Raw genomic sequence first — 24,597 nt, forward strand, 5'->3', positions numbered from 1 at the left:
TGCCATATCCTAATTTTCCAAGGCCAGTGGACTTTCTGATCATGCTTACAATGTTAAACATTTTGTCTTCTAGTTCAGACGCCTTCTCCTGCACTTCAAAAGGGAAGTGAATGTAAGCCAGATAAAGACTAACTATTCTCTGATGTCAGTCATTTCTTTAATTGGTATGTAAATAAGTTAACACAGACTTACCCTTCTTATTAAAATGTTACATAAGGCTATGTATTTAATAATCTTTCTCTGGCAATAATTGGTTTAACAATCAGTTTGGGAGAGAAAAAAAAACTTCAAACACTCAAACAAACTTTTAACTTTTGCTTCTCATCTTATTTTATACTAATTATTCTGATTAACCCACATTCACTCCTTGTATTCCCTCTTACAAAAAAAGGCATTCTGCTGAAAGAAAGTAGAAACTCACTAAACTTGTGAGAAGGGCATAATATGAGAAACTTCAACCTCAAAATTCCATATCTACTTCTGTCCACAGCTCAAGACCTTTTAACAACCACATGGGAACAAAACATTGACGTACATATTAAAATTTTAGCATATTATCATATTTCCTGTCTGACCTTCCCATAGCTCAGCAGGGTACTCCATTACTCCAGCTTTGCCCTATGATTCTCCAGCTCCTTTTTCTCCTATTCCACCTCTGATGCGTCTTTCCCTGAGAGTTCTTGCCCGATGGGGTGTGAGCAGTAATTTGTCATGTCCCTCTAAGCGTAACCAAGACGAGATGGCAGGGGCCTTGGGGCACCACCTGAACCACCAGCACTTGTGCTTACTTACATAATGGAAGGTACCGAGGAAAAAAAGGGAAATGGAAGAAAGCTCTAAAACAACCAGGGAATATAAGAGAGAGTAGCTCACAGAGAACGTGCGACAAAAACTGTGAGACTTGCATTAATCATGACAATACCTTAAAAAGACAACCCCCATTATATCAGTGGAAGAAGGCAGCCTATTGACAGAGGTCTATGCCAGGGAAAATACCAGAACCATGATAGTTTATGGGCAAGAAGAAGGAATGGTTTGATGTCCTGGGAAAAGAAATTACCCATGACATGCACAGAGGACATTCAAGACTGTCGCTCTGGTTTTCAACAAGATCAGCTCCTTTGAGAGATGCTTCTGTCATAGAAAAGCATGAACCTTGCCCTAAAACGAGCAATTTACTGTTTCAGAGAAGACGGCATGGTAAAAAAGCTTTAGTGGGATATTTAAGAATGTATAAATGCCATTCTGAATGGTAGATTTGGGAGAGATGATTTAATAGAAATGTGTCACATAGGATTACAGAGGGTACAAATATTTATGGAAAATATTACTTATTCCAGAAAGTTAATTCAAAACATGAAATTTATAATTTAATTACATAGTCATATAATTAGCTTCTCATTGATCATTTTCATGATTATAGTTCAGATCTCATAAAAACACAAATTTAAGCTCTCAAAAAATCAAATTTCATATACAAAGAGTAATGTTGAGTGTGAGTAATTTCATAAATAAGGACTAATGTTATGATTTTATTGACAGGGAATTCTCCATAGTAGACAGTTGTCCAACACAAACTCACAGAAATCTTCAACAAAAGGTAATTTACTAAAGAATCTGAAAAAATGCAGAAGAACCAGGAAATGGCCTTGCGAAAATGATCAAATCCCAATCATACTTCCACTCCTCTCACCAGCTTTATGCAGGGTTCATATGCATTTTCCCATATTAAAATTCCATACTTTTCCAGATAAAAAATTCTCCAGTCATACGATTTTGATTTCAAAGATGGAACATTTAATATAATATTTCTCACATAGACATGTTTTATTGCTTTATGTATTGTACTGTACATGTATTATTTTCAATAGACCCATATTTTTAAATAAAACTTTTCAATGCTTCTCTGGAAAATTTTTATTTTCTAGGAAACTGGTTTTGAGCTTTCATGAGCTGTGAAACCCTGGTCATCAAAATTAAGATATTTATAGTGCTGACATATAACATCGTGTGTAATGAATCTATATATTATGCAAGTTTTAAGTTGAAATGTGGAATTAAATTAACCTTTATATAATATTCTAAATCTTTGAGATGCACCTGTATATACACATTGAAACTGAACCCGAGCCTTTCTGCATAAATACTGTTGACAGCAACATCCCAGCAATCAGACAACACCTTGCATCTAATCTGTGAACAAACCGTCCTTGCAAGACGATGAGCATGAAAACCAATTACGTGAGGGAAGAACATAAAAGAAAAAAAAATGCAAATTGATCGATAAAAGCCCCTCGTGTGGGCAAAAAGCACTGTGGCCAGCCAAGCTGTGCCTCAGAGCCATGCTGCAGAAAAAGCTAGCGAGCGCTGCTGTGGGCGATAAAACAAAGGGGACCACACTCACAACAGTCTGCAACATCTTCACACATCACAGCCTCGCACATCTGCACTCACTGGGTTTATGTCAACTGCATTTTGCCCTTTTCTCCTTCTACTTTTTCCCTCATTTCTTCCACTCCCTGGATTATCCATTTATTTATTTATCGTGCTCCCAAAACAACAACACAGCATTAGCACTTAAGATCTCATCTGTTACCATGAGAAATATCACACATGCCACGCTGGCTGTAGTGCGTCTGCGGGAAAGTAGAAAATTTCTCGTCTTGCTGCAGCGGTATTCCATGAGGAGTTCTGGGAATGTAGTGCTGTTGAAGGTCGACTGTGTGCACCAACCCACATGCTGGCCAGATCTCATTTCAAGGAAAAGGTGTCTTGGGGATAGTTTAGCAAAAAGAGCGCCGGGAGAACAGTTGAGTAAAACAAACAGATCAATACTTTCACCAATCAGCTGTAGGCACCTTATTTATACGCCGCAAATATCATTGCAACCAAAAGCAGATTGTTGTAGGTGAGGAACTGGTTTGTTTATTAATGCAGCAATAAAAAATATCATAGATCTGCACTTAGAAGTATATTAGATCGATTAATCTTATCCTCTTCACCCCCCCCGCCCCCCCAACACACACACATTCCTAACACTATTGTTTTGTCCGCTTTGTCATTCATGAATCAAGGCCATCTAAGCCACTCCCCTTCTGTGATACATGTCCTCTACAGAGAGGAAAGAAAGACATGCAAAGACAGGATAGCAGCTGTGAGTTTTAGTCTCCTGCTGACTGATTAAGATGATGCTCTGGGGATGGTCAGTTTTGGCATGATGGGTAAACCTGCTCCTCTGGCCTCTGGCACGTAAACAAATAAAAAAACATTCTCTGATTTAAAGGTTGGTGCTGCCGATTTAATCTTTAAACCTAATGGTAGCAGACATTTCTTCTGTATAAACTAGATGGCCCTCCCCAGTTGTGCAGCGAGTCTGATTAGAAATATTATCACGGGTTTACATCTTTGTCACTTCTTATCTTGTAGCAGCAGCATAGCAGCACTGCAATATTATGACTGCTGCAATTTAATGTAAGTATGTGATATTTATGGCAGTGGCTTGCAAAAGTATTTACATAACTTGAACTTTTTCACATTTTATCAAATTACAAACACAGCCTTATAATGTAATTTATTGGGAATATAGTGCAAAAACATTATCGACATAATTTAATATTGTCGACTTAAAATTGTTGAACATGTTGACTGTTGAGCTTATCTTCTAACCTTGCAAATGCATGTTTCCTGCCAGTTATTTCAGAAAGTACAACTCATTATGACATATTCCAAGCCTTTGTTTCTTGTCATTTTGCTTAATACGGCTTACATATTAATCAACTTATGAAAAAATATACTAATGTCAAAAAATTAATTAATGGAAGCTTGTGGTGTTACAACCTAATCAGCTAATTAACTCATAACACCTGCAAAGGTTCATTGAGCAGGTGACCTTCAAATGGTCTCTCACCCTGGGTCAATAGGCAACACTTATGAGGAAGACTGTTGACTTGACAGCTGTCTAGAAGACGGTCATCGACACCCTTTAAAGTCACAAACGGTGATTGCTGAGGAAGTGAATCCCTATACTTTTCAGAAGCCTGACATTTATGATAAAAACATCCATTTTTGATTAGTTTAATCTGATATCAAATTTTCTGAGAAACTGGATTTGAGTTTTCATTAGTCATGATCATATTTTCCTTATTTTGAATGGAATTACTAAAATAAATGATCTTTTATCTGATATTTTAACTTACATACACATACATGGAGAGTTGTTTCATAAAAAAATAAAGATTTAAGGTCCCCGCATACTTTATCCGAAGACGAACAGGCAACGTGCAATCACGTGGTTGCAAACCTTTCATTCAACATCGTAAACCACACTTGGGGCACAAATAACTAAATGTACCTCTAGGAGCCATTTATGTTGATTCCTGTGCTTATCTTCACTAGGAGCCATGCTTAATTTGGGCACTGAGTATGTCGAAGGGGGATGAGGTTACTTAAGGTCAAGTGATTCTGTTCAGGTGTTGTTAATGGGAAGGAGCAAACGGTTTTGATTTGTCAGTTTTTTTAGTCTAAATTGAAATGGAAAAATAATTTACATTGTGAAGGAAACAAATGACTTCAAGATTATAAATTCAAATGAAGATCAGCATAAACAATCTTAATTGACCACACGCAAAACCAAAGACTACCAGCAACAACACGACCAGTAGCCTAAAATATAGGATTTTACACTGAATAATTAACAAAATACAGTCCCCCCCCCCCCCCAATGTGGAGCTTATTTTATCAGTCTTAATTAATTTCAGGATTTAGCTATTTATTATGTATTTCGTAATGGTGTTTTACTTTTTAACACTTTGTAAAGCTACTTTATATTCTTATTTTTTTTTAGATTTGTTTTTATTTCATGCTCTTATATTCACATAAGGAGGTGGAGTTTACTCTGTAGAAGGGGTCCAGTCAGAGCGCAGAGACCTGAGAGACAGTAAACATCTGCATTAGTGGCTGCAAAGCCTGTTGTGCTGATGCAGGAGAAACAAATTCTGTCAGGGATAACTACCTTGGCACCACACCAGCCAAAACAGAAATGTTAAATCAGGTTGCTCAGTTTCATTAGCAAACCCTTGCATATCATCTCAGAGTTCTCCAATCTCCTTCATATTGCCCACTAAACAATTTTTCATAATGACTTTGTGAACCCAGTTGATTCATGACATGATGCTAGTTGCACCAAACAGGGCTCAGGAGGGAAAACACGTTGCTGTAATTGTTCTCTAATTTAATTAATTACTTTATTTCCCTTTGGGAACAATAAAGTATTTTTGAATTGAATAAAGGTTGGAGGAGTAGTTTGTGAAAAACAAATGTGAACTCACACCATTGCTGTGCTACAAGACCAGCTCCAGAGAAAACTCCACCCCCTTATTTGAATATAGGAACTTGAAATAAAGAAATCACGGAATAAAATTGTTTAAAAAAATAAGTGATAATTAAAAGTAAATTAGCTTTACAAATTAAGTGTCACAAAATAAAAAAAAACATGAAATGAATGAATAGACACATCACTGACAAAATAAGCTCCTCATTTAATAGTATTTCTATATTGTTTTGTTTCCATGAGATCCATTTATTTATAACTTTATTTGCTTATAACTTTAATTTAATTTTGTAGACTCCCCACACATTTGTCGAGTTTAAAAAGCACATAAAGAGTGATTTATTTATGTGCCAACATCTGATGCTAATTTCCCTTAACATCGTTTTTTTTTTTAAATAGTGCCAATAAAATACCGGATAACGAAAGTTAATTTCCACACAACTGCGTTCTAGGACTGAATTTCGCTTACTAGTGGTGATTTTTTTTAATTTATATACAAAAATGTTAAACCGGATTAAAAGTTGAACATTAATAAGCAGCAACGTTCGCAGTTCGGTAAAACATTGTAAAAACGGTTCAACTAAAGCAGCAGCTAATCGGTTTGAGACGAGGCTCACGCACTGCGTGTAGTGATTAGGGCGCATTGCTGTGTAATCACTGATGAAGTTGTGAGGCAGACGGCGCTCCCTCTCTTTCTCACACACACACACACACACACACACACACCCCGGTGAGGGGAGAGAAAGAGAGAGAGTCGCGCTAGGAGAGAAGAGGCGGCGGAGGCGCTACGGTCACTTTCTCACAGGCTCTGGTCGAGCCTGTGTGGTCTCTCCCCGCGCTGTTGCTAAGGAAATGGATGGCTTGAATGGATCGGTGGTCCGGACTGAGCCGTCCTCCTCGCCCCCTCAGCTCAGCAGCCTGCCGTGTTTCAGTGCGTGTTTACGGGAATTACTGCTAAAAACGTGACGCGTCCGCTCCAGCTCTGCACCAGTCGGGGTAAGAAATTATTTTAACATCGCATCATTGGATTTAAAAAACAAAAAACAAAGAAGAAACAAAGGATTTTTTTTAAATTAACAATACAAACAACGATTTTATCCTCCTAAATAAAATAATGACATGTATATTCAGGTCAGTTATTGTGACACCTCACCTTGAGGAAAACTGGTTTTTAGAGAATAAAGTATAAATTGTACAGCTAGATGAGGTGAGGACACTGCAGCTTTAAGTCCAGATAGCTGTTGCAATGCAAATACCACAACTCCTTCCTCACTCTCCAGACTATGTGGCTGTTAAAGATTAGGAGAACAGAAAGCGCAGCAGAGTCCAGTGTTTTGATTACCTACTGTCAGCCAGAGTCAGCGTCTTCCACCTTAGAGCCATGCTCTCCTTTGTTTGCAGCCTCTGCATGTGTGAGGCGAATAATATGAGAAATAAGGTATACTGTAGTGCAAGTCAGTTTCTCATTTTGCTCTCTTTACCCCAGTCCAGTGGAGCTGCAGCTGGAGACGAGAGGTTAAGAAAGGCAGAGGGGTTGACGAGCCTGGCTGGCGCCGGGTGGATGCTGCTTGAAGACGACAAAGGCTGAGGCGGCAGCACTGACTCAGAAGAGGAGCATGGCATCCACTGGCATGCAGATATTTGGATTTGTCCTGGCGCTGCTGGGCATTATGGGGGCCACGGTGGCTACCCTGCTGCCCAACTGGAAGGTCAGCGCAGATGTGGGCTCCAACATCATCACGGCCATCTCCCAGATGCAGGGGCTGTGGATGGACTGCACCTGGTACAGCACCGGCATGTTCAGCTGCACGCTCAAGTACTCGGTGCTCTCTCTTCCTGCGTACTTGCAGACTGCACGCACCACCATGGTGCTCTGCTGCGTGCTGGCCGCCATGGGCCTCTGCCTTGCTTCTCTGGGGCTGAAATGCACACGGTGGGGAGGCGGACGCCGTTCCAAGCGACACGCCGCCATCGCCAGCGGCGGCTGCTTCGTCACCGCTGGCTTTCTCTGTCTGGTGCCCGCTTCTTGGTTTACCAAGGAGGTCATCACAAACTTCTTGGACTCCAGCGTGCCGGAGAGCAATAAGTTTGAGCCCGGGGGTGCCGTGTATGTGGCCTTTATTTCAGCAGGTTTCCTTTTTGTCGGAGGGTCCATATTCTGCATGTCCTGCCCGGGGAAAAGACACGGCCCTCAGGACCTGGTTCTGCTTCCTCCGCCGGACAAACTACTGCTCCAGCAGCAGCAGCAACAGCTGCTCCAGCAGCAGCAGGAGCTCCAGCACCAGTACTGCTCTCTCTCCCCTTTAGACAACAAGACTGGCTACAGCCTGCAGGACTACGTGTAATAAAGCAGCAGCTATAGGGAGGCAAGCCTGAGGGAGAAAACCGTCACAGTTAAATCCGTACGTCGGGCTGTACTGAAAGCAGCAAGAGGAGGGCAACAACTTTGAATTCATTTTTGTCTCCTTTTAGTCTGTTTTGCAAGCACAAGCGGTGGAGGTATTCCCTGAGCAGCGCCTTCGTAGGAAACAGCGCAAATGTGAAAGGAGGCAGGATTCATGCTGCAGAATGGAAGGAAGCTCCCAACAAAATGCAGATTGTTCATCAGTAAAGTCGTCTGTGTAGAATTCACCCCCACCCCCTCACCAAAGCTTTGAATAGAAATAAGCAATCATTTAGCTGCTATTTACAATCATTCATAAAGATCTCCCTCCCTCCCTGCTTTATTTAACTAAATAGGCAATATAAACACCAGAGTGCAGAAAGTAAAACCCCTTCCATAGCAAGCCATTTTATTTTATTTTTTTAGTATACATATCTCTTAGAATGCAACCTTGAATTGATTGAAATTTAAAGGGTAATATTTTTGTTAGCTACTAGAAGGATGCTGATATTTTTGCCTCTAAAGCATGCCGTGTGGAGCCTGTTTGCGTATTAAAACGTTGGAATGCCTGGTAGAGCGACTGAACCACACAATGCCTGTGCCTGAAAACAAAGCTGTAGAAACATTAACCCTGCTGGAAGTGTTCAAAGAGGACTGTCAGGAGCAGAGGATGTGGGGCTGCTGGCTGCACCTAACAAAGACGTGACGGACAGACAGATGCCCGCATATCACTCTGCAGGTGGAGATATGGGAGAAAGGGAGAGAAATTTTGCAGGAAAAACGTCTAATCGCTTCAGATGAATGGACGTTTTCATATTTCCCAACCAGACAAAATCAACCTGTGTGTAACTTGGAGCCTGTCTATTGCAACAATCCATTGTAGATGTTTACACCCACACCACATGCATGATTTTTGTGCGCTTTTTGTGTGCATAGTAAACATTCAGAGGCTTTTCACATGTGCTTTTCACTTGTCAACCGCCTCCTCACTGCCCTGGAGACAGATTTGCCGTTTAAACATCTTTATTATCTGTCAGTCACAGAAGTTCTTTTAGAGGGGGCATCCTTTCATGCAGTCAAATCCTCCTGCTTTCAGTTTCTTCAGATGGATCTCTGTGTAGAAGCTTTTAGAAGACTTTCTTCTTTGCAACGGTTTTTTTTTATAACCATTCCCTCATCATATCAGCATTTAATGGTCCAGCATCGCAGGAACACGATTGAAGATAACCAGAGGCTCCTTGAGTCAAGTGGATAGTTATGTGGCAGACGACTAAAAAAGCTTTGAGTCATTCTCCATATGTGACTTGTTTTCCAAGTGCGTCAGCAGCGAGGCGCATATGTTACCAGTCTTCACCTGCAGAAGCTCTCGGTCTTAAATTGCGTTCACGTCACTGTCCCACTAGCCCTAGTTCCTTGTACTCCTACCAGTCGCTCCTATTTTTTTTTTCCTCCTTTCCAACTCATTCACCCTGGCCTGTTTGTGTCAGCCGTCACATGGATGTGATCCCTGACGAGAGAACGCTGATGCATGCTGAAAGCGTGTCCTCCTCAAACGCACATCCACACCAGGCACACACGCTTTTCCCACCAATTGCCACCCACACGTACCTACTCATGTGTCATTTGCAGGGCTACGCTTTCATGGTTATATTTCAGGGCGAGTCTACACTTTGACTCTGAGCATAGGAATATTGTGTTTTGTGCATGGTGCAGGCAGGGATGTATAGAACTGCACATTCTCTCCTTTTCTCTCATAAGCATGCAGCTTCCTGGGGAAGTGCAGATGGCTGAGTGCAGCCTGCCACCTGCAGGCGGCTGCCAGCACACCACGAGCTCCTCAGTGGGCGCCACTGGCAACCTCGGCAGCCCAGTAGTGCTCGAACTGGCACGTGTCAGAGCTGGCCACCTGACAGTAACACACTGCCCAGGCACCACTACTGATAAATGCAATAAAACTAGTAAAGAATGTGCCATGTCATCAGCTAATACTGACACATTATGTGTTTGAGAATGTGCCAAATTGTCTCATGATGACAAATTTTAATATCTGGAATTTTTCTGTTTATTTTTCTATGAATTTTACATTTTAAAATGTTTTATGGATTTGAGATTTGTTCTGTCAGACTAGATGCTTGTGTACAGTCCTTTGCAGCTTTCGAGGGTTATTTTAAATCCTTCTTATTCCTCGTTCCCCTCAAAGCACAGTAAGACTCCACAGTGTCTTGTAAAAGTATTCCTGCCCCTTTAACTGCAACCACAAATTTCTAAGTATTTTATTGGGCTTTTATGTGATAAGAGTAAATAGAATCATTAGGAATGTTAATCCCATTATAAATGCAGATGTTGTGTGAGGTTTATCTTTATGTGAGACCACGGAACTCACGTAGGTATACCAGAGCACTTTTGACAACCTAAGCTGTGGAGGTCTCAGAGTAACATTCAATCCATAATCTCAAAATGGAAAAATATGGAACAACTGTGACTGCAGTCTGCCAAGAAATGGTGCACCAAGACTAAATTTGGTGCACCAAATTTTGTCTTGGTGCACCACGACTAAGGAAAGTGAACGCGAAGCAAAGTCCTAAGTCAATACCATGTGCAGTTTCACAACTGCATAGAGCTTCTGACTGCAATATTTTGGAGTTGGGAAAATGGGAATAACGTAATTGATATTGTCAATCGTAATATTCAACAATAGTAGCACCCTTGCATCATTTCCTGTTTTCCTTTTAGCATTAATCAGAAAAGCAGCCAAGAGGCTCATCCATTCCATTGAGAGTAATCTATAGAGGCCTGAAGAAAGCCATTAGAAATTTTGTTTGCAGTGTGTTTAAACTTTTTTATATGTAAAACATGTTTCAAGCCCATGCCCCCTTCCTAATCATGTACCACTTTGTTTAGCACAAGATTCCATTCATGGAGGTTTCTGGTGAAATGCAAGAGAAAAAAAAGATAAAATGCTCATAGGGCATGAATACTTTGTCAAGCCACTCTAAGTGTGGGGCTTTAAAAATGTATTTATATCAGGAAATATGATTCCATGTTGGTCTGTGACGACTGTACACAAGTGTCTGTGACTTTAACAGTGTTTTGTTTGTTTATTAGGAGGATTTGTCATCCTTCAGATTGTTTCAGTCTAAGATAAAATACCATGTTCATGCCATATCTTCTTTATAAGAAGACTACTCAGTGCACTTTTTATTTGTGTTTCTATTTGATGGCAGTTTGGTTCAATGAATGAGCATTCCAGGCTCTCTGGACCAGTATCAATACATAACACAAGTGGGCACTCTGGACAAAAAAAAAAGAGAGCAATTTCTGACAGGGAAATACCAGTTAGAGATTTTTGTAGTGGCTGTGCAGCTTAATCATCAGCACGCAATTTTATTTGCTTATAAATGGCCAGAGTGCAATGTGACTAGGTCCTTAAAGTCTACAGAGTTACAACTCTCTGCGTATACTGTGCCGAGATGTTGGGTTTATTACTTTGATAACTGCAGCTTATTTTTGTGAATGCTTTAGCACTTCTTACTTTGCCAGAGCATATTTGTGATGAGCAGTTCACAAGTTCCGATACAGTTGTCTCAATGTGCTTGTGCAAGTAGTTCTATTTTTTACCAATAAAACTATTTTGTGAAAGCATACAGCTTTGGTATTATCTGTGTTTTTGATTTAGAAGCGCTCAGCTTCTCCCAAGCCAGTAGATTGCAGGATGCTACAGCCTATTCTGACAGGAAACAGGAAGCCGGTTTTTACAAACGCTGCATCAAAGAAATTACTGCGCTATAAACTTAAATTCAAAGAGGCGTCCATAAAATGCAACTGTGCGCCAAAAGCGTATTACAGAAAAGATTTAATCTAATATAATTCCCAGAAGCATTTCCTGTTACTGCTTGATTAAATGAGAGCATTAACAAATACAAAAGTGAAACATGGGTTTAAATGGGTTAACAACCCCAAAATTAATGACTCTATCAATAACATGCATAACATGCAAGTCATGATAAGAAGGGCAATATCATTGTTTCTTTTTAAATGACAAATGTAACTTTGTCTGTACATGGTGCTAATAAACCATTTTTTTTATTAGTGCCAGTCTGGCAGCTCCTGCAAATTTGCCACAGAATATTTAATAAATATAGTCCTTAATTTGAGATTTTATATCATCGTCATTTAACGGCATAGCAGCTGCAGAACATAAAAGACACGCACTTATAATCATTTCTACTGAACAGTAGTCAATCAGAAACTATAAAAAAGACAAATTCCTACTTTACAGCTAAGCAGAAAGAGGCCGTCATTTCCCAGAGTTTAAAGAAAGTGGGTTAAGAAATCAAATATTTTTTGGTCTTTGTCCACAGTTTGCATGTTCCTCTACAGCATGCGAGTTTTCTGCATACAGTCTTACTTTTCCGTTTTTTTCTAATTAATATTAAAAATAGAAAACTAAGCATTGTTGCTAATAATATTTTATTAACACTACTAGTAATAATACACATCTCTCTGTGGGTCTATCACAAGCACTGAAAGAATGCAGGCGTTTTCAAAACCTATATTTTCTTTAGCTTTAATAATATTCATCTGATTCTTAGGAAATTGTTTCTGAATATTAATTTTGACTAAAAGACTCAGTAACAAAGGTTATATTGAAAATGCCCCCCCAAAATATTCATATGAACACAAACTTTACTGAATGTCATCAAGCAATGTAGGTTAATATTCTTTTGGTGTGTTTTTAGAGAAAGACAGGACTAAAAACATGAGGCAATAATGCTAAAATATTTTTTTGAATGAGTAAAGTGTATAACCAATGAGGCATTAAAATAACTTGAGACATGCAGTCTTTGATTTTTAATTCCTCTGTCCTGCAGCCTGAAAACTTCTCATGGAGCCTTTATTAAATTAGTTAGAATCTGGCATTTCATTAAAACTGATTGGAGTCTCCTCATTACTCGCCAAGTGAGGAAAATACCATGGATTATTAAAGGATCTCTTTCTCATGCACCCACTCCTCGTCGTTACGCAACAAGACTGTGCATCAAATATCTGCTCCTCTTGTGGGGAGGCGCTAATAGGATCTGCTTCTCTGTGTATTTAACCTACATTTCTCATCAAAGGATTTCACCCACAGTTGTTACTATGAAAGATTTGGGAAGTTGGTTTTAGACGAGAGAGCGAGAGAATGTGAGCGCTCCTCTGTATCACGCACGGGTTAATTAGGATACAGTCTTGAGCTCGAGGTCTTCTTCCATGTTAACATTCAGATTATTTGGTCGACATTCTGGCTCAGTCAACAGTCAGCCCACCATAAGAAAAAAAAAAAAAGAAAAGAAGACTTGGCATTAATGTGACAAAAGCGAGTGGAAGTGGCACTTACAACACACCCCAATTCCTAAAAATAAACTGAGCACCAAATGGCAGCAGTACGTCGCCAACCTTAATGTGCGTCTTTTTGTTCTGGTGAGGCAGTTATGCTCATGAATGTTCGTACCGGAGGTATAAAGCCGCCATCGACGCTCGAGAGGGAAATGACCTTCCATTGTCAGAGCAGCTCTGTTGTGGTCTCGACGTTCACACGAGGCTGCTGGAATAATAGCAACGACCTTGGCTGAGCAGTAAACTGCTGACAAAGGCAGTAAAAAGCTACGGAGATGACAAAAGCAGAGCTCGTAGGAAAACAATACAGGCTGACAGTTCAAAGAAGGCCTTTCAATATCTCCGCTTTGAGCCCCGGGCAGTGAGTGCAGCTGTGGGGATTTCTGCAAGATGAAGAAGGAGGCGGCTAAATGCGTGAAAGGTGTAGAAGGCTTCACCATTTTCTAATCAATTTCATTAATGATGCTGATCAATGTAAAGATCATGCACTGCTTTAATTAAGTTTGTAAGAGAAACTCAATCAGATTCCCACCAGATCCACTCATCCTTAGTGCATCGTTGCTCATAGAATTAAGGGATTTTATGATTTAATTCAGGTTTCAGCACATGAGTTGAGCATTTAGGATTTCTGTTTTGGTTGCTTGTTGGCATAGTCAAGTGAAGTTTGGGATCGCGCCATTACTTTATACAGATGATGTCCTTCAGATGGAGTCTTCATGCCGTGACCTTCAGCAGTTGGCATCCGAGGGGATGAGAGTCAGCTCCACTGAGTCTGAGGCCCAAGACAGAGTTTACCTGCTCCGTTTAGGTCACAGTTCAGTCTCTGCTTCAAACAGAGTTCATTTATGCTGATGTCTCGTTCCAGTAAAAGCTGAGTCACTGCTTCTCTTCATCAAATGGAGCTAATTCAGGTGTTTCAGGCACCTGATTTTGCTGAAACTCATTCAGCTTGCCTACATTAACAGGAAAACAAATTGTCAAGTGCTGGTTATCCAATTTTTTATTATTTGATGTTTCCTGGAGAAAAACCTCTGGAGGTGTTCTGAGCACATCCCACTGGGAGGTACATTGGCCGACAGATGCAAACAGCAGAGTTGCTGCACATTCCTTTTGGCTTCCATTTTTTGTGTTTGCAGCATTTTTCTCTTGCACTTGTGTTTTTGTGCTTTAGACTTTGCATCATTCAAGTGTTTGCAGTGCACCAAACTCAGTGCCATGACTATATTTCCCTTCTTGTATGGGAAGGCATTGGGGATCCCACAGAATGAGATAAAAAATGTTTCTGAGCAGTGAGATTTTTTTTTAAAACTGGTACCTGCTTGTTTTACGCACTTCATTTCCTGAAAGTGTTTTTAAGCAACGCTTTGCTCATTTGCAGCTTTATAAATCTTCTACATGCTTGCATCCTGCATAATCAATAACTACACAGAGCTTAATTTCCTAAACTGAGCACTAACTCGCAGCAAACTGCATGGTTCATTAGGAGCAGCGTCTCTGGAGAGGTGATAAACCAGCTATGCCAACCTTTGCATTTTGTTTCAGAAGAGAAGTGGAGGCCGAGTATTTTTAGGTCTAGTTTACCCTTGGTCTAGAACGACTTAAGACACTCTCTTCTGACATTTTCCCCTCTGGCACTAGTTATTGAAATATTTTTCTCAATTCTCTAGAGGAAAGATTCATTTGACTTCGTTTATGAGATATAAATAGAAGTAGATGAATAGTGCGTAAGGAGGAGACTAGAAAGCAGTTCAGTTCCTCAGAGTCAATTTTCACCTCTGCTGCTCCTGCAGGTGGGCTGCAAAAGGTCGCACAGAAGAGATCCATCACTATGAGTGAGTTTTACCGGACTGAGCTATATCGGATTCAGCAACACAAAAGCGTATCCTAAAATTCAAGATAAAATTTAAACAGAAAAATAAATGCTCAAGCTGCAGATGGATATGCAGGATTCTGCAGAGACTCAAACTCTTCCTGTTATTACATTACAAATGCTCAATGCAATTTAATCAAGCTCAGCTCGTCTGGCCTGTGCTCTTGGTAAACAACTGCGTACAAGGCCAACATCTGCAGGGCTTTCCTCTTGTTAGCTGGTGGGTGACGGCTGATGCAGCCATTATTCAGAGACATGCAGACAACCATCTGCTAGAGGTACGCCTCACTTTCCCTTCAGATCCATCTCTGTCACCAATCTGTCTTCTGCTGCTCTGTACTGGCATGGACGAAGAAGCCCTTTTCCTGGATTTGTTTTGTCACATACATCACATCTGTCATTTCCATCCCTGCATTCTTTCAACTCAAACAATGTCCTTTTTCACATTATTTTAAAACTGCAACCCTTAATACATGATACTGGGACATTAGTTGAAAGACCAAAAAAAAAAAAGCATTGAACAATTACTAAGTGGAAGGAACTATTAGACCTACATGCAATGAATTAAAACAATACTTTACATTACCCTAACTCACCTTTCAAACTGTGAAAAATGGCGGTGGCAGGATCATTCTGTGGGAATGCTTTTCTGATCCAGGGACAGTAAAGCTAATCTTTACAACAAAGATAAACATACACAGACGCCCTCCATCAAACTTGATTGAGCTGCAGTTATGTTGCATAGAGGACTGGGCAGATATTTCTAAATGTTTGATACTAGATTTGATACTAGAAGCCATGTGATGTATTTATATATGGGCACACTGAGACAAAATCAAATCTTTCCTGGAGGATGATTCTGCATGGCTGGGTGTTCACACTCAAGATGAAAATGCATGATGGCAGTATGCACTCAAAAACTCCTTCACCTCTGACATGATTATAAATTTCACATGACAAATTAAGTAAAGTCTGAAAAATAGCTCTTCCTATGAGATGGGAAAAAAAAAGTTCAATATAAGCATATAACATTCAGGGAAGTGCTCATATATGTCGGAGTGAAAATTAAAAGAAGCAGAGTGACTTAATAGAAGTAGTAGGGTGAGATTATGGGAAGAAGTAGAACATTATGGGAAGAAGTAGAAGTTCAAGGCAATTTAAGTAACATCAAAGTAGCCATTCGATGCTCCCTGGAAAACGTCAAGGACGTTCTCTGTCACTCAATGTGACACAAGGAGCGTGCTGCACTCTGGAGCAGAAGGGACAAATTAAGCAGGCAGGATAAGAGCCGATCTCCTCAACCCTCATCAGTATAGACCCAGCAGTGGCTGATGTAAAATAGATGCAACATTTCCCCATCTCATTAGGTGGAACTGGTCAGCTCCTCTACGTTCTAATCAACCAGCCAATCAAACGACAACCGTCCTACTTCCCTTCTTCAACTCAAGCTATTTTTTCCCCAGCAGGCTGTCATTCTGCAGCTTTTTAGCAACTTGACGTGACTCATTGTTTATTTCATTATACAGCACTGAATCACTTCAAAGGTTTTTAATCACACTTTCCACATAGCCATGCGTGTGCCATGTCACCTTATATGGCTTATTTCATACGAGTCCTATTCAAAGATAGTTTCTGGTGACTGCAGCGGAGGACTGTGACTGGACCGGACTGGACCGGAACGAGGGACAAAATGTTAAAAATATGCAGGAGCCTCTCAATAAATTTGAGTTTCATGTAAAAAAAAAAAAACAACAGTAACTTAATTATATAGCCTGGAATGAAAACCCAAAATTTCTAAAAATAAAATTACATTTTGTGTAAGATAATAACAGCTGTCATCATTCTTAAATGTCCATGTATTGTGTGATGATTTTGAATAATTTGTTTTAGGGTCAAAGGTCTGTCTCCTAAAATTGTCAGAATTTTTACATATGACCCCACAAACCTCACAAAAGATGCAAGTAAGAAAGTACATTTCTCAACCTAAGCAAGTTAGTATAAACCTAAAGTTAGTGATAACCAACCATGCAGTTTTAAATATTTCCAAGTCGATAACCGAACAGTTCAGTTCAATTCCAAACAAAATAGAAGTCCTCAGTACACTTTCCGGTCTCCAGTTGAGTCATGAAACTTCAAAAACAAATTAATTAATGTGGGTTTTTCCAAACAATCCAAATAGCTAATGAAAAACAAGGGAAGTTATCTGAATTAACTGACTGGACAGTACAATTCTTGCAGTTCTCTGGTTTTTCTATAGGACAGAGGAATTTTTATCTTTGTCCAAGCTGGATTAATTTTGGCAGAGCTTCTCGTCTTCAGGTTAAACTACCCGTGCTTACACTCATCCAAGTTAGAACGGCTAGTGACAGGTGCAGAGCAGTGAACTGTAGTTATGGACAGTAGTAGCAGTGTATGATTAAACACCAGCTGAAGGCTAAGACTGACGGAATTAAAAAGTACCTTTATCTACCTTTTTTGTCCCCTTTCATTCAGCTTTACACGCAGCAATGTAAGAACAACCAGTTGCTTTAGCAATGACCTCCTGAGGCTTACTTTCTTATAGATGTTATAACATATTTGTGTGTTAAAGCCCTCTTTGTTGGTCTTCTATAGCATTTTTTAGAAACTGGACTGGGATTCAGAAAGCTGCAATCTTCGAAATGAACAGATATCTGAACTTTCTGAATTGAATTACAGAAATAAATTAACTTCTCATTAATATTTTAATTTATTTAACCTGTATGATTGACCTGACATGAACATAAAGGATAGACATAACTAACACAAAGCTTGAACTCTTGACAATTAAATTACAAGGAGAGGGAAAACCTTGGTAATTGTGCTTTAGTTTGCATAAATTCCTCTTCATTAACACAGTCAATGATCCCTGTGCTTCCGTTGGAGAGAGATAATACCTACAATTAGACCACTAAGCTGAAGAATGATCTATAGACACGTGGTTCAATAACACCTTTACACAGCCTGAGAAAGCGTAGAGCAGTAGTAGCCCAGAGAGTATACATAAGAAGAGATTTTGCCCTTCACTGGATTTTCTTTTCTTGAGTTTCCTGTGTTGGCTTAGCTGAGTTGCACCTTGCAGTTTTTAATGGTAAAGACAGAGCATCTGGCTGTGGAGGAGCTCAATAATGAAAATTTAATTTGGGCAAAGTTAAAAGCACATAGCAGGAGGTTTCAGACACACACAAACCAGCACAGACCAGTGTGTAGATTACCTGAAGTAAAAATACACTGGATCAACTGCATAAAGAACAGCACTGATAGATATTGTGCTTCTTTATGACCAGAGCATTAAAAACAACAACAGTCAGTACCCAACAAATACAATCTTATTCTACTTTTTATACATTAAGTATTGGAGGTCAAACTGTTGCCAGTGAGGCTGGTTTATCAACCAAATAAAAAAACAAATACATTCTTTTAGTTCATTAACAGTTAGGATATATTTAAAAACTACAATCATAAAAGTATGCATTATATTTTAGTAAATTATTCTAATGATGTGAACACTTGCTTTAATTAAACATTTAATATAATAGCTTAATAGTTAATAGTTAAGCATTGCAGTATATTTACGTCAATGTTAACTTCAGAGGTTTAATATTGTGTTTGCTTTGCAACAATCTGTACACACACCTTTGATATGCTTCTTGGTATTCATTTAGATAAAAGAATTTGATCAGACGGCTCTTGTTTCTGCATGCTACAGACTTCATCGGTTCTCTTCCTGCACCTTTTAATGTTATTCCATAAACCAGGCAGGACATTTTTACTGTTCCTGCAATTCTGTATGATTACACTGGCGTGTAAGCGCAGTAAACAACAAAGAGCCATAGAACTTTTTATGAATAATACTGCATGACATTATATCAAAGAGGGGCTCTGTGTGCTGTTGAGGGGACAACATAAAAAAATCCCTTCATGCTTGATCTTTTATGGGGCGTAAGCAGCAGGAATTCTGCTCATCAAAGAGTGCTCATCTGGTCTAATGATATTAATTCCACCTTTAAAACACTTATCAGGAATAGACACCTGGAACATGCAAGGTGCTGATTTAGCAATGGCAATGCTGAATGTTTAGTAACCATCCCATAGTGAGGAAAACTCAGTAAGAGTTTGAGATTTTCTTGCCTTTCACATCGATAATAAAAAAAAGTTACACTGCAGGAATGTAGCGGCTCATCTGTGTAATCTCTGGGTTTTAAATTAAGTTTAATGGCAAAAATATTCTAAAAAGGACCTAATATGTTATATAAATTAATGTTTGAGATAACTAAAGCAGTATGATCTAAAAGATAAATGCATTGGCCTTCTTGAAGCATAAGAAGATCAACTATCAGATTATCATGAATATCAAGTAGTGCTCCTTTGCTTTTAAAAAATCCAAAGGTTCTCTTTAAATGTGGATCAGTCTCCGTCTTGTCACGCCGTGAATGGATGCTATCTTTGCTGTCAAGAGAGCATTGAGTTTTGATCTTCACTAAGTTTTTTTTTCAAGAGTTGAAAATTTACACACGGATACGAAAAAGAACTGAATTCAAATATAATTTTATTTCAGTCAAAACATTTTTTTTTTTTTTTTAAAACAAAATGATTTAAAATCACATGTGCACTGTTCATCATGTGAGAGTCAACATGTAACCCTGAGCAAATATTTCAAAGTGCCAACAAGCATGCTCCAGTACTGCTAAGCTGCAGTTTGACAAACAGGGAAAAATGAGATGCTCAAGAGAGAACAAACGGAGAAACGAGACAGCAGTGGGTGATGAAATAATCATTGGAATCTCTTCTAAGAGAATGAACAATCAGTGTGGCGCCCGTTCACTCTGCTGCATTTTACTCTTTGCTGGAGATTAAATATTTACCTTGAGTAGGACTCCTAAAGAACTTCCCTGTCTTTAAGGGACCACCTGACACCTATCTGCTTGATCCAAGACAATGCATACGTGGTTTCACTTGCCCCAAGGGTTTTCTACAACATTTGCATTAATGTCGATGAACCCCTTGAGCCTTTCTAAAGACTTTTGTCTAGGATTCAAAATATCTCTCTGAAGAACTCTTTATTCACCAACATGAGGGCTTGTATTTTCTTAATGGATTCCCCAGTTCTGAAAAAAAACCTCTGCCACTGATTAAAAGAAAAAGTCTCATGTTACATAAGCCATATCGTCTTTCTTTTGCCACTGAGACATCTGTGTGTGGGTAAAAAGATAAAGACAGAGATATTGGGCCTAAAAAAAGAACAAGGCTCTCATTACATGGAACAGGGAGATTGTGCCACATCTCAAATACCCACCAGGCATCATTACAACTCAGAAAGAGTCCAGAGACGGAAGAGAGAAAACACTGATTTAAAATCGAATGAAGCCCAAAAGCAAGAAGGAGAGAGAAAGGAGAAGAGTAATGGGGATGAGATGACGGACTCTGATGGGAATGTGGGTCCATATGAGGAGAACCAAGTGTCACCCGGGGGGGGGAAATCTGCCAGCTGCCACCTCTTAGACAGTGATATACCAAAGACATTTTATTTTAACTTCACCTTTAAATTATGGATGAGATCACAGATGCATATATGTAGCCAGACTATTTTATCTGCCACACCTCAATCAGAACCAAAACCAAAAAAGGTTTGTGCTGATTAGGGCTGCATAATATTGAGAAAATATGATATGCATTATATTGCTGAACTGTGCAAGAACAGTATGACTTATGATAAACAAAAAACAGATAATAACCAGATGATAAGTATCCCACTTATAAAATAATATCTGAAATTTCCCTTGTAAGCACAAAGCTTGAGTGAAAAAGTTCTTTCTGACCAGAGTCTGCTGCTTTGCCAAACTTAGTTATAGCTTTTTAATGACTTCGTTTTTATGTTGCATTAAATCACAAGGGTCACTAAATAAATTGAAGGCATAGAGAGCCAGAATCTGTGGTATTTAAGTAATGAGCCAGTACTTATTGCAGACCATCATATGCAAACTGAAGAGAGTGATATTGTAATGACAACACGTTTGAGATACATTGTGCAGCCAAAGGGCTCAGTAAACAGATGAGGCATTGTCTGATTACCAATTAAATTAAAAGTCCTACCTCTGGCTTGGGAACAAACGCTCGCCCAGGGATGACGAAGCACTTCTTGACGGTGCAAAGATACTGAGCCATGATGGACAGACGACTTCTCTGATTGCTGCCGGTGCTGGCTGTCAACCTCTGGATGAAGGGAAAAAAACAAGACGTTTCAGTAAATTAAAACCGATGTTCACAGAGTTCTGTATCTGGACATCAGAAGCATCTTACGTAGGCCACATAGAAAAAAAATAAAGGACTGGACTGTTTAGACTCTGCTGTCCAAAGGCAACTTCTCAGATTAAAATAAAATGTAACCTAGTGATGTTAGGCTACTCTATTTTATTAGATCCAAAAATTTGCAGAATCATCTACTAAGAAATTTTGGAAAGATTAAACCTTCCTTCTTTTGAGAAGCTCTATAGAGTTGATAATTTCATTTTTTTCAGAAGCAGAATAGGACTCTCAGCAGGTGAAAATTGTGCATAAAGACTGGATGCCAGGAGGTCAATAAATAAATAAAAAATAAAATCAAGCAAAGCCACAGTGAAATATTTTGGCGTAAAGAAAACTGAGCTGGAAGTTAAAGATCTGTTGATAATAGTCACATTATTATTTTTAATCTGCTTTTATGTGATTTCTGACACCATGAGAGGCAGCAGTATGTGTTCACCCACCTCTGCCACCTCCTTTTGGAACGTGAGGGTGAGTCGGGTGCGTCCGAAGGTGAATGGCCCCGTCCTGTCTGCTATATTTTCCAGCCACTTGATTATGAGTGGGGTCGAGACACTGAATGGTAGGTTCCCAATGATGTGAAGGTTTGGTGGGTCTTTGACAGAACCAAACATTTAAGTCATACAAACATATTTCAACCAGAGTAATCTAACATCTCCTGTTATTTTTTTTTCTCTCTCACCTTCCTCCCAAGGCTTTGAGATAGCTGCTGGGAATCCTCGATCCATCCTGTAGGTGAGAATGTCTCCGTGAACAATCCTCAGCCGGCCTGGTGATGCCTCAGACAGCAGCTGGAAAAACAACATCTTTAACAACTTCCACAGAAACCTGCCATTAAACAGTCCCTCTGTAAGTGGCCAACAAGTTTGTTTTAATTTACCTTCAGTCCAGGGATGAAGCGTGAATCTTTCTCCACAACTAGCACATCTGCCGCTTCTGCATTAAGAATGGAGCGGGTGAGACCACCAGGACCTGGACCCACCTCGCAGACGTGAGCACCCGTCAAACTGCCGGCCTGGCGAACTATCTTGTCTGAAAACATTAAAGGTAATGATTCAAAAAAAAAAAAAATTTAAACATATTAGTATACACGTTATACTACCTCAGATGAGTTCAGCTCCTCCAAATGCAAACAATGCAGTCTCTAATCACATGTTTTTATCATCTAAATTAAGATTGATGCTGCCCGGTGTTTCAATACTGGTAAGCTTCTGCTGGATGAAGAGAGACATTAATCTAACAATCACCTTGCCAGAGGACAAGAGAGCAGATCAGACCTGCACTGCATCACTTATAATCATATTACCGCCGTAGCTCTCAAGGGTTGCAAAAAACCTGAGCAAGTCCTCTCATTAGGAGAGCTCTGAGGCCAAATCCACAGCAGTACATCAAACAATGAATCATTCCATAATTATTTCTAAACATAAAGATTTAATTGCCATTTGAAATTAATAAATAAAATGTCACGACAAAGCATTAAATAAAATAGAAATTTTGAGTCAGCATATGTAAAACTATATTTGTATATTTATATATTCACAGAAATAACTTCCTGTGAAATAACATTATAGGAAATTAATTCACACTTCCTGTGATGCAGTGGATATAAACTGTCACTATTGTTTGTCAAACTCATCAGCACAGTAACTCAGCTTGAGACCAAATTGATGAAAGCATATGACAGACAATAAAGTCATTATGTGCAGCAGTATGCCAGCGTAAGTAGAGACATACTGACCTAATGATGCTTCTTTTAATTAAAAAGATATACATATATTTTTTAGGAATTACTAAACCTAGCTGAATGCAGTTTGAAATCACAGGCCTACAAGATCTCTGACGGCTGAAAAATCACAGATGTAAGTGAATGTATTTTCTAACTCGGTTTAATTGCTTAATTACACACATTTAAGACAAAATTGTTATTTTAAGTCCTCCATTCAGAGGACTTAAAGTGTCCTCTGACAGAGGACTGCTACTTTTGCCTTATTTTAAGGCTGCTTTTGATGCCTTAAAATAAGGTAATGTGTTATACATAAAAGGTTGAAATCATCAGCAAAAACACACGTCACTGCCGGGATCTCATTCACTTTTACATCATGTTAAACTGAAATTCGGTTGGAAGACTAACCTGTGAGCTTTAAGTCCAGCAGAAAGTTCTGGGAAAGCTGCTTCTCTGCTCGCAGGTTGTACAGCTTTATCAGCTCACCTACAGTGGGCAGCGGAGGCAGGCGCAAAGATCCCACTTTCCTTGAAGCAGCCATTGTGCAAGTGAATACTAAAGCAATGAAATACAAACCTGATCAATTCACAATTTTCTATTTTTAATATTCAGAGGCTTGTACACCAGATCAATTGTGAGTCTGACATTGTACGTTTTAGATTAAAAACTACACCACCCAGTGGTATAACAGAATATCACCTTCACAAAACAACGCAATTTTCTACCCTACATCATGAGGTAAGTTTAATGCGTGGCAAAATAACCAACGGTACAAGTTCATTCTGCACTCCGTGAAACATATTTATGTGTACATTTTTCTAGCGATAACTAATCAGTCAGGACGTAATGAATCAACCAGACCGCTTGTTGACAGCTCGCATACTCGTTAGCGGCTAATGTTAGCGTCTTAGTCCACATGCTGTTTACAGAGCCAGTGTGGTAGCTATTAATGTCTACGACACGATTAACAGTGATTCTAACAATGGGCATTAGGTTGAAATTTCACTACAAACAGAGTGGAATAAGGACATAATCATGAAACTACTGAATTATTTACCCACGTTTGTCCCCAGTGTCCCGTTTTTCTCCGGTGCATTTCCGTACACGTGATAGTGTTGATATCCAATCAGCCAAAAGGAAGCAAATTTTTTTTAACCAATCAAATAAAAGTATGGCCGTTTTTGCCATGTCCTTCAAAATGTGTTCTCTGGTGATGTACTGTTGCTACGTAGCCACCAGATGTAGACATTTCTTTCAATAATAGCTGGTATTTAATGTAATAAAAAAGCCATTTTTTGTAAAGTGGAGTCAACAATTACAAGTGATAGAATTAAATCAAAACGTCATTATATAAATGAGTAGTTCTAAAAATAAATGTAACAAAATATATAAATCATCCTCATAATCTATGACAATAGTTGAGGTGGTTTGTGTTGTCACTAACAGACAAACTTCTCTATTATACGACTTGTAAGTTTTGGAACACATTACCATCTTATTTTAAGACCATAACTGAAATTAAAATATTAATTTTATGGCTTATTTATTGGTTAAAAATCAGAATCACACTAATTTTTAAACATTGTAGTTGTTAT

General features: G+C 39.1%; 2 protein-coding genes across 3 annotated transcripts in view; one reads left to right on the forward strand and one right to left on the reverse strand.

Annotated features, from left to right (window-relative positions):
- tfb1m (transcription factor B1, mitochondrial) overlaps positions 1–24,188 on the reverse strand; it is a 33,835-nt gene extending 9,647 nt beyond the window's left edge. The window contains exons 1-6 of one of the 2 annotated variants that reach the window (XM_028000156.1): positions 24,060–24,188; positions 23,411–23,557; positions 22,160–22,311; positions 21,962–22,070; positions 21,723–21,874; positions 21,070–21,189 (exon numbers count right to left, since the gene is read on the reverse strand). In XM_028000156.1, coding sequence (XP_027855957.1) covers positions 21,070–21,189; positions 21,723–21,874; positions 21,962–22,070; positions 22,160–22,311; positions 23,411–23,543 — 666 coding nt within the window. In that variant the 5' untranslated portion in view covers positions 23,544–23,557; positions 24,060–24,188. The remainder of the gene's footprint in view (positions 1–21,069; positions 21,190–21,722; positions 21,875–21,961; positions 22,071–22,159; positions 22,312–23,410; positions 23,558–24,059) is intronic. The other variant, XM_028000155.1, reaches the window with a different exon arrangement.
- Positions 5,492–11,356, forward strand: LOC114133989 (claudin-20). Its single transcript, XM_028000157.1, has 2 exons — positions 5,492–6,325; positions 6,816–11,356. Exon 2 carries the CDS (start codon positions 6,946–6,948, stop codon positions 7,672–7,674), a length of 729 nt encoding a protein of 242 aa, XP_027855958.1. The 5' UTR covers positions 5,492–6,325; positions 6,816–6,945; the 3' UTR covers positions 7,675–11,356.
- Positions 24,189–24,597: the final 409 nt, after the last annotated feature.

The sequence above is a fragment of the Xiphophorus couchianus genome, chromosome 19 (genome assembly GCF_001444195.1).
Source record: "Xiphophorus couchianus chromosome 19, X_couchianus-1.0, whole genome shotgun sequence".
NCBI classification, from domain to species: Eukaryota; Metazoa; Chordata; class Actinopteri; order Cyprinodontiformes; family Poeciliidae; genus Xiphophorus; species Xiphophorus couchianus.